The sequence below is a fragment of the Sylvia atricapilla genome, chromosome 9 (assembly GCF_009819655.1).
Source record: "Sylvia atricapilla isolate bSylAtr1 chromosome 9, bSylAtr1.pri, whole genome shotgun sequence".
Lineage (NCBI taxonomy): Eukaryota > Metazoa > Chordata > Aves > Passeriformes > Sylviidae > Sylvia > Sylvia atricapilla.
The window spans coordinates 26338617-26354154 of NC_089148.1; the positions used below are offsets into that span (position 1 = coordinate 26338617).

At 41.9% G+C, this 15538-nt stretch overlaps 1 protein-coding gene across 4 annotated transcripts in view; it reads right to left on the reverse strand.

The window, feature by feature from the left end:
* Nucleotides 1-15538, reverse strand: part of PATJ (PATJ crumbs cell polarity complex component) — a 134933-nt gene that overhangs the window by 69333 nt on the left and 50062 nt on the right. For all 4 annotated transcript variants that reach the window (XM_066325375.1, XM_066325379.1, XM_066325376.1 and 1 more), the window contains 5 exons: nucleotides 15218-15289; nucleotides 14185-14362; nucleotides 13200-13310; nucleotides 12389-12466; nucleotides 9199-9316 (listed from right to left, as the gene is read on the reverse strand). In XM_066325375.1, coding sequence (XP_066181472.1) covers nucleotides 9199-9316; nucleotides 12389-12466; nucleotides 13200-13310; nucleotides 14185-14362; nucleotides 15218-15289 — 557 coding nt within the window. The remainder of the gene's footprint in view (nucleotides 1-9198; nucleotides 9317-12388; nucleotides 12467-13199; nucleotides 13311-14184; nucleotides 14363-15217; nucleotides 15290-15538) is intronic.

Here is a 15538-nt window from a genome sequence, read left to right on the forward strand (position 1 = left end):
CCCTCTCTGCTCCCACAGCACAGCGTTAAGAGCCACGACTTAGCTCCACATTGCAAGTGCACACCCCAGAAAATGCCCTGTGCCCTCCCACCCTTTGGCTTTTCCACTCAAATCCCTCCCAGCCAGGGGAACGTGGCTCATCACTAAATAACTGCACACTGCAAGTGTGGGAACTTATCTTCAGTATCTTGTATTATTCCCAGGATCATCACACCATGGAGATGATGATTTCTCACCTCACCCTAAGGAGTGGGAAGTCTGTACTTTTCTAGAGATACAGAGTTCAGGGTACTATACAAGCACAACATTTATAGGTTAAAAGATCTGCTTAGGCTTACCACCCTGAAACTGCAGAAAAAACCCATCAGAATTTATAAATCTGTGATAACTACTGTGCCTGTTTTTCAGTTAAAGGGACACAAAACCCCTCTGAAACTACCTAATGCATTGAAACAAAACAAAACCCCCAACAAGACCACGTTTGTAACTCACCTGCAGCTCTGTCCCCTGGCAGTGGAACACTCATCACCTGAGCAGGAGGTCTCCAGTTCAGCTGGCTCAGCTGCTGGGATGGCTCCTGGCTCTGTGCTGGCCAAGCAGAGGAGCAGAGTCCTCCTGCCTCCTGTCCTTCTCCCAGCCCATGAGCACAGACAGTCCCCTCACCTGTCCTGTGCTCCTCTGGTGCCCTCCTGACTCACAGACCCCACTGCTCCACTTGGCTCCCTTCCCCTTCTCATTCCCAAAAACAACCCCAGCATCTGATAGAACATTAACTCTGCCCTTGGATGCTGAGTTCCAGCTGTGGATCCTGACGGGCAGGGCAAGGACAGGGCTGGCAGCTCACAGCCCCTGACCAGTGGTCCCTGATGTGCCATTTCCTAGATGCTGGAAATCCCTCCCCATACCCCTGGAATCAGGGGTGCCTCGAGGGAGGTGCTGACCCCATGTCTCTGGGGAGCAGAGCCACGTCCTTTCCCAGCCACAGCAGCCCAAATTTGCTGTTTCCTTGCTGACAGAATCATGGAGTGGTTTGGGTTGGAAGAGACCTTAAAGCTCATGCCATTCCTGCCATGGGCAGGGACACCTTCCACTGTCCCAGGCTGCTCCAAGCCCTGTCCAGCCTGGCCTTGGACACTGCCAGGGATCCAGGGGCAGCCACAGCTTCCCTGGACAACCTGAGATTGTAACATTTCCTCTAACAACTTTTTGGGGAAGCAGAGAGACAGAAGCACAAGCCACGATCTCCGAGCAGTGATGAAGAAAACAGACTTGCACATCATCACACTGATTTCAAAAGGCTCATTATTGCTTGTGGGGCAGCAGAAAGAACCACCTGCCCTTCAGCCAGCTGCCACATCTCCTCTAAAGCCAATAAGGCAAAAAGTGTTCTGAATCTGGTGATGAAATAGAACTGCTCATCTGATGCAGCCAGCACACACACACACACAAATATTTCTGCATATAGATTTCCTTGCTTAATGTCTTTAGCTTGAATCAGTTTTCAATACACACATGGCCACTGCAAGGCATAAAGCAAATTTTCACTGGTCTGCCACAGTGTACTGTAGCCAGCACACCTAGAGGTAAATGCTCTGGATTGCTCTTTAAATGCCACCTACCCTGATAAAGAGCAATTACACACCTGCTCAGATTGATGAACAGCCCCTAAACCACGACAGGGAATAAGGGAGGATCAAGCCTTCAGACTGAGAAACAAAAAAAAACCAACCAAACAAACAAACAAAAAAATTCAACTTTCTCCTGACAGTTCAAGAAGTGATTCAATTCAAGCCTCCCTCAATTGCTGCAATACTGTGCAAAACCAGGTAATGTCTGTAAAGAATGAAATCATTGTCATTTGACTTTTTTGATATTTCCCTTCTGTTAGAGCCTTACTTCCTGTACATACTGGGAGAAGCTACTGCTTAAACTGAGCTGACCATTTTGTTACAGAGCTATTATGCAAATAATGTGCTCTGTATTCTAACTAGAAGCAATGCTGTGCTAGTCTGGGCAAGACATGAGGCACTGTGGAGTTTTCTTTTTAATTTTTTTTCTCTGTGCTCTGGAGCAACATCATTTACGGTGGTAATGATGAAAGAGATATCTCCTCATCTAAAAATCAGGTTATTAGTCAAGAATATAAACACATAACCACCTTTTACGAGCTGGTCTGCCTTTCATTTATCTACTTAAATATTTACATCCTTTTAACATATTTTTAGTTGCAAGTCATTGCAGGGATATTAAGAGCACTTCGGTGAGAGCAATGCATAAAAAAGACCTACTTGGATCATCCTCTCTTAGCAAGTTTGTACCTGTGCTCACAGATTTATACCACAGACATTATCTTCTATCTGAAATTACTTATCTGTAGCACCGGGGCGAGATCAAAGATCCCACACAACATCAGCCACCTGCACCAAGCCCCAGACAATGTAATAACATTGTAACATCAAATCAGGATATTTCATGCCGAGCATTTCAGTGCTGGTCTCTGGGTACCTGGCTGGGGTTGGAAGAAAAGATCTTACCTAAGAACAAATGCAATCTCAGGCAATATTTAAAGATTAGATTATCCTTCACTGCAAATAGCTCATTTGTTTACTATCACGTCGCTTTATTCTTGCTTTGCCTCCTTCTACCATGAAAATGCTGAATATTCAGTTTAGATTCCCAGCAGCTTTTTATTTTAGTCTAAAAACATTTACCTAACACATTCTTAACAAGCAAAGTGAAGAAAATTCAGCCATCTGTCTCTGCATTACAATAACAGTTATGGAAGAGTAGATTATTCTATACAGCAAGAAATTTAACGCTATGAATTCTTATACTTTAAGCACTGTGTGCTCCAGTCAGTTTTGTACACAAGAATGTTGAGCACTGCCACACACAGAAGCAATGATTTATAAGCAAACACGAGAGAAAAATATTTTAAAGCTATTAAATGCATTCAATATTCCAATCATGCTATATGTCCATGCTTCAAACTGAAGGAGGAAAAAAAACCAAAAAGCCTCTGCTATTATTTTCTTTCTCCAGCACTTCGCTAGTTCTAAATTATCACTAAAAATACTTAAAAATGACTTGCTGGAAACAAACACGACACAGAGACAGACGTGAATCCTTACCTGGGAAACCCCCTTGTACCATTGCTGTACCAGCATGTACTCAGGAAATCTGCATTCCTGACAAACATTCAGGGCTGTAAGCAGCTCAAATCCTCATCACACACAGGCTCAGGGCTTGTCTTTCTTCTGACGACCTTGGGCCTATTTTCCTGAGATTTTTCTCTCCTTAAGGGCAAACCGTCTGTCTGTTTCTATTACGAGATGCCATCAATTATATTAATTTCGGGCTGCCCACGAGCTCCCAGTTACATCTGCCAGCAGAGGAGAGAGAGCTGTGCCTATGGAAGCACGCAGGGAGAGCAGCAGATCCCTGGATTCCCACATCTGACCCACGGATGCTCCCAGCTGCTGTTTGTGCTCTGCCAGCATCCGAATGACATCTCCATCCCCAAACACGAGTCACCCCCAGCGTGTCTGTGTGTGTGGCTGGCAGCTGCAGGTGCCTTCCTGCTTAATGGCCCACTGCATGGCAAAGGAGCAGTTAATAATCTTATTTACCTGAGCATCCTTCTTCCTGCCAGCCACAGGGGTTAAAAATTAATTTCTCCCTCACAAATGGCTTCATTCAATCCGTTATTCCCCGACGCTGCGAACCTTGCAGTTTCCCAACACTGATGTGTGCTCGTGGCAAAGGGTTTGCTTGTTTTGTTTTGGGTTCTGGTTTTTTTTTTTTAAATGTCAGAAAACAAAACCAATCTGCCATTATAAGCATAAAAAGGCTCGAACTTCATCTTAACTTGTGTTTTGTTGAAACCCCAAAGAAGCAGTATTAGTTTCGCTGCAATGAATGCCGAACTGAAACACTGAAAAGACTCAAAATCCTTCATTTAGTAATTAAAAAAAAAAGCAAAGATAAAATCTCTCTCTCTGAATTTATAAACATACTTAGTTATTTTGGGAAGTCCTACTAATTCTCTCTTCCAAAAGCTACATTTAAAACAACTCAAAATACTCGGTTATTTCGTTAATATCATTAATTTGTTCATTTTTAAAGTTCATTGTCCTTCCTTTAGAATATGTCTCACAGCACACACACAGCCATCTGTTCAGTGCATTATGTCAAGCACACAGTAAAAAACCACAAGAAGTCCCAGCTGCAATTTTACTATTACTTCATCAAAAATGTAATTTCCTCTCGCAATACTTCATCAGATGATAACTGTGCGTGTGATTCACAAAGAGAGTGAGGAAACCAGCCCAATAACAAAACCCCAAACGAACCCACAGCCTCAAAGAGCACTGACACCACCTCCCTCATCCATCCCAGAGTGGCAGAGCAGCTCTGTGGCTCTGCCCAGCACGTTCTGGATCTGATGTTAGGGCTGGTTACAAACCCCCTCGTATTTGAGCTAATTATGGGTCAGAACTAGAATGGGAAAAGAAGATTAGCAGCACAGAGTCACATTAAATAGAGATTACCACAGAGCTGAAAAATGAAAGTCTCTGCTCTATTTGTCTAATCCTGGCTCTTGCCTGATCTAAGGAAATCCAACATACTAACCACACTCGGTACTATATTTAAGAACACGAAATCTTGCCATTACTACTTTTGCAGTATTTTATTTTCATCAAGCTTGAAGCCTTTTTCTAAGCTACATCTTCCCCTCTGAGCATCATCTCTGTTTGCTGTTGATTGCAGTGACATCTATTGGAGAGGCAGCGTTTGGCTGCATGAGCTGCCTCCACTGGAGATCAACATTTTCAGGTGATTCCCACCCCCCAAAATGAAAAGTAAAAGTTAGGATTGCTTTTCCTTTGGTTCAGCACAACTTTGCATAAACCAGGCTCCAAAGGTAGACACCCCAGAATTGTGAGTGGGTTGGCTTTTATTTAGTCATTTGTTAATTATCCTGGCCTTTTCCCAAAATGTTGATCATCACATTGCCATCCTTGCCCTCAGCAGTGCACAGACACTTCCAGAGATCCTGCTTCTGGCCACCCCATGAACCTGACCATACCCTCCTCAAAGTCCCAACTGAACTGGATTCCTCTTTTTCCACCCTTTATTTTTAATACTATTTAATACTTTTATTTTTTTATACTCTGCTCTTTCGCTGATCACAGCACCTGGATGCTGCTGAAGGCCTCAGGTGTGTTAAGAGCTGCCCAATCCCAACCCAACCCTCCTGCACCCACGGAGAATCACAGAACCATGGAATGGTTTGGGTTGGAAGAGACCTTAAGGCTCATTCAACTGGCTTTGGGTACTTCCAGGGATGAGGAATCCACAACTTCTCCATTCCAGGGCCTCCCCATCCTCTGAATCAAGAATGCAAAGTCAAAAATACCAGAGAAGTTTTAAAATCTCTTGCTTTAGCAGAGAAACCACCGTTCCTCAAAAAGCACCTTCGGAAGATAAATCATGATGCTTTCTTACAGCTTCATTGATTTCTACATTATCTAGAGACAAAATAAGAGGAAGGGGGCATTATTATCCCCTTATTAGATACAGTTAAATATCCTTGCAGACAGGAAGTCTGAGCACAGCAGTAGCTTAGTCCATTATCCAAGCCACCTTCCACAAATTTTTTATTACCATCTTATTTTTATTATTTTAGACTTATTTGAAACCAACCAGATCAATCTCAGTCAACTTAACTGACAAAAGATTCCACTAAAAATGTAACAGCAACTGAAATTAGGGATTTCAAGTTCTTTCAGCAGTTGTCCTTTTCGGTTTTTTCTGGAATGGTTTTCCAGCTCTCTCCTATCTAATTTACGTTTGCTGCGACTGGGTCACGAAAGCATATCCAAACGGCACAGCCAGGAACTCCCCCAAGGAAAAGCCTCCCCAAACATTCCATTACAAACTGCTCTGCCCATCCATTTCCTCTGCTTCTTTTTACTACCAACCCCTCATTATGGCAATAAGGCTCCACGGGGTGCACACAAGTCCATTAGCAGGTTCTTGGAGCACACCTCCAGCCATCCTCACTCCAGGAAAACACACCAGTGCCTACTGAATGCCTGCAGCACAGCTGCTCACAAGCACAAACAGCTCCTTTGTCTGCTCTCCCCTCCTTTTACTTGTTTTGATTAAAAAAAAAAAAAGAAAAAGGAAAAGAAAAAAAATGCCATTCACAACTCGGTGTTTTTCAGATTTGGGAAGTCTGGGAAAAAAAAAAACAAAAACCCAAAACTCTTTCTCCAAAACAGGCTCAAAACAAAACCCACACACAGGGTTAGAGCTGGGTACAGATAAAGATTTGGCAGTGTCACTAGAAGAAGAAATAAAACAGAGGAAACACAACTTTCAACTTGCCTTCAAAGTCTGGGAAAAGCCATCTAAGAACTTAGGAAATGATCTTGGAAGTATTGGAGGCACAAAACAAAGCAGAAGCAGATCTGAAACTAAAGGGTCTTAGGTGCAAGAGTCACATTTGAAAAAAAAAACCAATCCAAATGACAAAACACATGGAATTTTAACTTTCTTAAACCACAGAAACATGAAGGACATGTCTGGAGCTTCTCTACAACAAAAACTATCTCCCAGTTCTATACCCAACAAGGATTTGCCCCTGTTTGGATCAAAACCAACCCTTGGAAAGAAAAGGGAGACCATGTACAAGAAATGACTGTTTGTTCCAACAGGTCAGCACTGAGAGCTACAATTTCAGTGGGAAAGCAGAAATAAAAAGGGAGCATTGCCAAAAGGCAAGTGGGTTTAGATTTTAGGGGGAAATTAAATCAACACCAAAAGGTTATTCAGCCACTTTAAAGGGGAGAACAGACAAAACATGGAGACTCTGAGGCAATATGGATGGGACAGAAAGGAAAGAAAAATTCTCAGATATGGCAGGAAGACTAACAATGGCTCTGCTTTTTCAGTCTGGGGAATGATGGAGGATGTGGAGACAAAAGATGAGAGGGAGGGCTGAAAGAAGTGATAAGCAAGGACAAAAAATGTCAAGCGGAGCAAACAAAGTATTTCTGGAGTTTGAAAGAAATTGATGAGCAGGTTCCTGACAGTGCAGCTGTGTTAATAAGAATGCTAAAAAACAAAGCAAAATCCATCAGGAGCAAAGCAAGAGGACAGATTTACCAGCTGTCCCACCTCAAAATGCCCTCTAAGGTTTTCCATGCTACGACAGAGATTGAGAACTACAGGAAGCAAATAAAGGAGAGGTTATGATGTGAATTTACCTAGGCTGACACCACACATTCCTTTTGGATACCTTATCTTCTAAATAAGGAAGACAACAAATCCATCTCACCTGTTGATATGCTTTTAGTTAAGGTTCCAAACCCAGCAGAATTAGTTGAATAAGTGGGTAAGGAACAGAGCAATATGAACATACAAATGGGCAGTTAAGGAAGATAAGGTCTTGTCTGGGTTGGGGTTTCTGGGAAAGGTGCTCAAGAACCAGGACAGAAGTTATGAGCATCAAGTAGTTCACAGAAAAAATACTGTACTGGAATTTGCAGAGAAAACTTTGTTTTTCAAGTGATCACAGAACAGGGTCTCTGTAAAAGCCCATTCCACAGCTGCCAAGATGCTTAATGTCATTAAGTACAGTTGGATCATTTCTAACATGCTTTTTACTGCAAGGGCTGAGACACAAACTTAGTTTAACCTTCCTTGGCCTGCTCCTATTTTCAAAGGAACAGAATGAGGTAAGGAAGAATGTATCTCTGTTTCCCAAGATTCATGGAAAAGATGGCTACAGCAAAACATTCAACTTGAGTCAGTAAAAAGGAAAGAGAGGAGATTCCCCTGAACAGATCTGTGTGCTGCTGCCAAGCCTGGTAGGATTGATGAATTTAATATCAGCAGCAGCTTTACCTTTTCAGCTTCTAGACTCAGCCAGCAATATCATTAGGGATGGCAGGAGAGCTAAAAAATTACCAAGGCCATGAATAAGGAATTACTTCTGTGCAAAGTATTAACTTAGGCCCAGCAAGCCCTTGGATTGAGGCATATCCTAATTAGATAACTCAGGTGTCAGCCTACTTATCACACCTATCCTTTAACTGGGTATTAGAGCTTCAATAACGAGCTGGAATGAGTTTGTTACAATTGGAGCTTTACCCACTGGGTTTGAGAGCTCAAGATGATGAGAAAAATCACTGTAGCAAAAAAAAAAAAACCCAAACAAACTAAACCCCAACAAAAGCCCACACAGAATGACAGAATATTAAAGGGATGGATTGGACATTAAAAATCATCTCATCCCACCTCCTGCCAGGGGCAGGGGCACTTTCCACTAGATCAGGTTGGTCAAGGCCTCATCTCACCTTATGCTGATTTAGTACAAAAGAGCATAAAGATTAAAAAAAAAAAAAAAAAAAAAAAAAAAGGAGAACTGATTTTAGAAAGTAATTTAGGACTCCTAATTGCAAGCTGAGTACTCCTAAATATTTTACTGCAAGATAAATAAACTATGGGTAATATTCCATTTAACCAAAGTTGTAATTAACCAAAGTTGTGATTCAAAAGCAGCTGGAATCTAAATCAGGCTGCCAGGAGCTCTCCACTTTCACTGCTCCCTACTCCTTAGGTCCCTGCTCTTCCACAGAGAACATCTCCATAACCCAAAACCAGACAGAATTTGGGAAATATGACACAACACCCAATTTGCAGAACCTTTTCCATGCAGAGTCCTACAAAACCAGGGGATCCTTTCTTCAGCAGAGCACCAAAACAACAAACCAGCAGATTTTTCTTTTTAAAAAAACCCACCTTGCTTTGAACAGCTTTGCCTGGGATCAGCTCCAGGTTTTCTAGTTATTTTGCACCAGTGGTCCTCAACCTACAACTGCTGGACTAGCATTGAAATTAGGGCAGTAAAACAGAACATCTCCAGTCACTGCTGACATCCCTGCCCAAGCAACTCCTCCAGACACAGCTGAGATGTTCTGGGACTGAAAATAAACTCTGCCCTTCCTGCATCTCCTCAGAAGAGCTGAGCTCTGGGAGCCTGGAGGGGAGAAGAACCATCTAAGTCACAAACCAGGCTGAGGACTGATGCTGTGGCCACACTGAGCACCACTTCCCAATAAAAGGCTTATCAGCACCTGATTGTGTCCCAGAAATGTGATCTGATACGATGATTGGAGCACTACTCACCCTCTGCACAAGCATCCTCATCCTCCTCTTCATCCACAGCAGCCTCCTCTGTGTGATGCCTCTCGAGTGCTCTGTAAGGAGGTGGCAGCTTCATGGGAGGTGGAGCCCCATATTTCCTCTGAGGGATTCAGAGACAAAGAGTTACATGTTTTGTAACCCCTGAGCACATGGAGGAAAAAAAATAATTCCCACTGTCTGTTGCAGTGAATGTGCACAGACACAGCACTTAATTACCACGCTAAATTCTGCAGCAAAGGCATTTTGTGCAAGAAAGCAGAGCAAGAACTGACAGGGAACATCAAGAAAAAGAAACTAAAACACAATTGTGCACGCCCATTTACTTGTTGATAAAATACTTGCGTACTGTCATAAACATCAAAGTGTGAGCATCAATCAAGGGTTAAAAACAAACATTAAATTACATATACAGTTTAGAATATAAATATTTTATGTTTCTTATAAGCCACCATAACAAAACTGTCTGGGGCTGATAAACATCAATATTTTAAAAAAAATATATAAAATAAGAACTCAATCCTCTTAGTCCACACATGAATATTTAAACATCACAGCCTGTCCGTATTTTGGTGTGAATTTAATAAAGATTTTGAATTATATCTCCCAGTAAAATTCTATTACCTCGCATAAATACAGGCAGCTCCTATAATGATGCATATAGCGGCGCATGGCAGGAATACAGAGCAGGCTCTGAGGCTGGGGCAGGCTCTGGCTCAGCTCAGCAATTGGTTTTACAGCTCCAAGGAACTGAGTCCTGCCTTGGTTTGCTCAGCTGCATCCCCTGCAAGCCCACTTCTAATAGCAGGATGCACTTCAGAGAGGGAACACCAGGGAGGAGATGCCATTAGAGCACCCAGAATTCCTGTAATTAATTCCCTCTGAGGCTGGGAAATATGACACAACACCCAAACACATCAAGCCCAGGATAACATTTGGTTTGGTGTGCTTTTTTTTTACACTGTGCATAATGAAAGCTGAACCTGTGTATCGATTTTTAAATTCTCCAAGTTGGATTTGTATAGAATGGTGCAAGCAGTGAGCTGCAATATCTGGGAAATTTTTGAGAGGTAAAGATATCTGCCATCTCATCCATTTAAAAAATGTAAGAGGAAAGTGCTGCACTGAACATAGAACACAATAATAAATGGAATTAATTCAATCCACTAGTAGCAAAAGTGTGTGGTGAGAGCACTTGGAAGCACAACAGCTGTTTTCCAAAAGGACGTAATGGTGCCTCCCACTTTTTTCCTGAACCCAGCACAGACAGAACTGTGCAAAATCCAGATGATGTAGGAAGCAAGGGAGGGCTTGGGTTCTACTTTAGTGAGCAGGTAAAGATGGAAAATCTGCAGCCTCACTCTCAGCTGCCTGTGACAAATGAGTCACTTTATTATCGCTGTAATTTAGTAATAACTTACAGTCTAAATGTTGACCCTTTGGCTTTTTTAAGACCTTAAACATTTGTTAGAAAATCTGTGTGAAATTACATGAGGCACCCAGGCTTACCCAGCAGTTTTCTATGGCTCAGAGGGACAAATATCTCTTATCCCTCCTGTCCCACTGAGAAGCCAGGTGAGAAAATTGTGCCTGGCTACTCCATTACACCATGTTCTTGTATCAACACAGAGGCAAAAGCACAGTTCACACGGCCAACCAGCAAAATATTGTCGACATCTGGTTCCTCCACTATTGTTTTAAGTGGTTTTATATAAATGAAAGTGCTCATTTTGAAACAAACAGATCAATAGAGGAGGATAAATGCCAACAAACCAGAGAAGAACTTTCAGCATTTGAAAAGATACAGGAAGAGGCAGACTTTCCAGCTGAATGTGGCTGCTTTCAAACCAAACTCTTTTGTGACTCTCTAAAGACTGGACTAGAAATATCACTGATTCCCCACAGGGACGTGGACTAATAATTCACTAATAGCAACTCCTTCCAACTCTGAGACAGCCTCACAGAAGTGCAGTAGGACTGCTTTGTGAGCCCATGTTCAAAGCCAAAAAGGAGCTACCTATTTATGCACTGAAGCTCTTCTATATTCCACCCACCAGTTTATAGCACCAATAGATGAAAAAGGTCTGAAAAAGATGAGGCTCCCTCTTTAACCTCGGAACGCCGCAGAACGCGACACACCGGAGTGCTGGAGATTAAAGGCAGCACGTTGCCAGAGGATGAGAGCTTTTGAGATTAGAAATATAGATAAAAAAACCACAAGAAAAGGGAGATTGTAAGTGCTTCATTGGAAGTATTATCCTCTGGCATGAAAGCATGTCTTCAACACCTTTTCTGATAACTGAGCCTCGCTGCTCCTGTCCCCGACAGGATCTGAGAGGAGTCTCACAAAAACTTTTGGAGGTAAAAAGGGCCTTCTCAAGTACCCAACAAACACCAGAGTGCTGAGTAGGATCAAATGGAAACTTCATCCTATTTGTAGTTAGACTGCACCAGGAAAAACTTATTGTCTGCATTAATTCTGTCTCTGCTCCTGCTGCACTCACACCCTCAAAGCCCCTGAACTACACTCCTCAGTCAGGGCAGATCCCACAGGAAAACACCAAGGCTATGAGTGTGATAGAGCTGAAAATGAAAAATTAATTTTTTCCCTTATTAACACGAACTCCCCGTTTTCTACCAAACAGGGTTTTTTTTTCCCTCTTTTAAAGCTGCTGTGAAGTTATTTGGAAGTCACTGTAAGTGCCTCATGATTAGCTGAGCCGCCACAGATCCCTCAGTCACTCCCTCATTTTACACAGCTGTGGGAAATGCAGGAGGAGTCTGTGGATTTCATCACCCCCATAACGTGATTTCACTGAATTTCAGGCAGCCTCACACTGAGGATATCATTTGTGTACATGTTGCCGTTTCTCTGTTTCTGCCTGAACAAAGGGAATCAATTTGCCTCCACACGGAGCAAACCAGGTACTTCAGAGAGATGACAGCGAGGAGCTGTGCTAAGTACAGGGTTTCAGCACCCAGCAGACACCCACAGAATAAATGTCAGAATATTTGGCAGGAATTTGGCAAAAAGTCATAGAATCAAAGGTATTTCAACAAAACACTTCAGATTTAATTTCAGACTTTGGAGGAAGCTTATCATGGAGTTAGAATACATGCTATTATACTGTTTGATTTAGTAAAACCTGGGTAAAGCTCTGAATGGAATAAATACCTTATCACTCTTATGTTCTTTGTCTGCGTTCGGATCCTTGCTGACTTTGATTCCCTTAGGCTGGGCAGGAGAAACCACCTGAAAACCAATGTACATTACCCACATCAGACAGAACATTACAGCTGCAAAACAAACACCCAAAAATCAGCCCCTGACAACCACAAAGCTCCCCAGTGCACTCTGCGTTTTGCCCCGTGTAGAAGGGCACCGCAGTGCAGTCTATGAATGACATTCTTTCACTGGATTTACTGAAATTACATTCTTACATCAGAAGTTTGGAGTTCCTGTGTGTACTTTAGGCAGGTAGAATTGTGTGCCTGTTCTTACTGTGGCTTAAAAAAGTTTCTTGCCTTGGCCTCAAAAGATGATGAGATGCCTCAAATCTCTTGGAAGTTAACTTGCTCCCAGGTAACTATTTCAGCTCCCTCTGGGGACACATTTCACAAGGAGCTGCTGGTGTGAATCTGACTAATTTTAATTATAGCTTTGTTCCTCTGGATAACAGAGTTTATTACTAGATTATGAAATATGAACAAATTAAAATGCAGAGGGCCAGGCTCTTAGTACACAGGTGAGAGAGTTGAATTAACACCCAGTCAACAGATTTACATCTACTCCACGTAAATCAGACAAATGAGGTTTCCAATCAAACCAGAGAGGTAATCAATCCATCAATCAATTGGTCTGTAACTGACTGAAAGGATCCATCCTCAGGACACAAAAACTGACAGAACTGGCTGAAAAGAACCCAGCCAAGTTTAAAATAAGATGCATCTTACGCATTTTGGAATAAAAATAGAAATAAACTTACTTTTGGTACATTAGCCAAGCCCTGGACTACAAACACCACAGGATTTCCTGCATTCTTGATGGCTTCTACTGCTTCCTCGTGGGTGGCATTCTGTAGGTCTACCCCAGAAACCTGACAAACAGTGTTTATTTTTATTAGGTACAGAGTCATTACAAGGCATCACACACACTTGCACGAGATTAGTGTATCTGAGGAAGGCATCAAAAACAGTCAAGAGTAATTATTTGTAAAGTATGTTTCGATGATGGTTTAAAGAAAAATGTATTGCTTGGTATTCATAATTAAGAGATGGCCATATGTTGCCCAAAACAATTCTTCTAGATAAAAACGCAAGGAATAAGATTGTCAAGAGTGTTACATAATGTTAGATGTTACTCTTACAGGTTTTACCTGTTTGCAAACTACACCTGAACAGCACTATCAGCTTGGTACCCCAGATACTGAAAAATTAATTTGGAGGAAAATGAGGTGTTTTTTTTGTTGTTTTTTTTTTTTTTTTTTTTTTTTTTTTAAATCAGCCAGAGGTGAGAGGCGAGAATGACATTTTCCCCCACAGCACCTGCCAGAATCAGGGATTTATCCCAAACAGTGGTTATCAGTTAACTACTCTAAATCCACAAACACAAAATAACAGCCCATAATTCAGTATGAACAGTCTGTGTCCTTGTATATATTAAATTTATGCTTACAGACATGCTATAACTTATTCCTCATTTGTATGGGAGGAGGACACTCCCATTTTTTTTCACTTCCCCCTCAGACACCAGGACACTTCTTTTCTTAAATACAGAGGAGAATGTTAAAAGAGCTCCATAATCGGACCTTAAAAAAAGAAACACCACCAGAGGTTCCCTTTGGTTTTCAAAAACACAGTGTTGTCAATACTTCATGAAGTGGTGGCAGTATTTTGTTCCTCTCTCCACCCAAAGCTTTTTGAGTCAATTTTTATTTCTCAGACTAGAAAGGAAGGTTTATCTCCATTTACCTCAAGTATTTTATCTCCAGTTTTTAAAGCCCTTGTCCTTCCTGCTGGGCTGTCTTCCAAAACTTGTTTGATAAAGATCCCTTTAAGTTCTTCTCCATTCTTCAGGCGCTTTATGACAGTTTGTCCACCAACAATGCTGATTCCAAGAGACACGTGAGGGTCTCTGAAGATCTCAACACTGAAAAAAATATGTGGTAGTTTCAAGAGCTTCAAACAGTTTTATTTTAAACTACAAATGCAAAGCCTCAAATAAATGCAAGCTCCTGGCCTTTCAAGAAGATTTAATAAAGAGATAAAGCCAGAAGCCTGAGAATGCTCTCAACAGAGTTGAGTTTTCACCCTGAGCAGATCTCACCCCACAGAAAGAGCAAAAACTCTGCTGCCAATCCATGCCCACTGGGCAGAGGCTTTATTTCAGAGAAAGTCAGATCTTCAAGTAAACACTCATCCTCTTTCAGCTTGAGCAAAGTGTCTGGGAATGGGAAGCCCTGCAAGTGGCACGTTAGACAAATGATGAAGTGTTTCATAGAACCTTCTGAACACTGACTTCAGTGCATATTCATCAGCTCAAGCAGGAACTTTCTGATCATATTTTACTTGGGACCATAAAAACAATTCAGCTAAAAATGTTAACAATACAACAAGGATGTGGCTAAAAAGTTGGCTTGGCAATCTGGAATCCTGCCATGGAGGTTTAGCAGGGAACCTATGGAAAGGGAGACAGCACAGCACTATGTGCATTGTTCACACCTAATAGTTATTAAATGAGCAAGAACTTGTAGGTCACCCACATCCTAAACCAGCCAAGCTTTCCCAAGTCAGCTGTATAAATAGAAGGAAGAATTCTGCTGAACATCTGTTAAAAAGTCCCTGTCTTCAGGAAAGCCCAAGGTACACAGGTACCCTAAAGTTATTGGCAGAGGAGGAGAGAAAAAAACCCAACAAATAACCAACAAGAACTAATGTGGCTCACAGAAAAATAAAACAAGACATGAGGCAAATGGAAAAGAACAATGCAATCATATGAACATACGTCCGTGGTGGTCCCCAGTGGCTGAAGTTTGGAGTTTCTTCTCCTTCTCCTTCTTCTCTCTCGGGTAATTCACTAATTTGGGGCAGAGGGGAGGGGAAGAATGAAAAATAAAAGAGACATCACCCATGCCAGGTCACAATTCCTCACATATTTTGTATCTGGCAGCGAGACAGCAACACCTTCTCACACTGCCCAGTTTAAAGCAAATGTACAGAGTCAACAGACCAGACAGGAATTTTTGTATTTAGGTTTAAATGTACTTAAGGAATGCTCCAGAAATAAACATGATGGGCAGACCAAATTTATAAGCTGCTCTGTGAT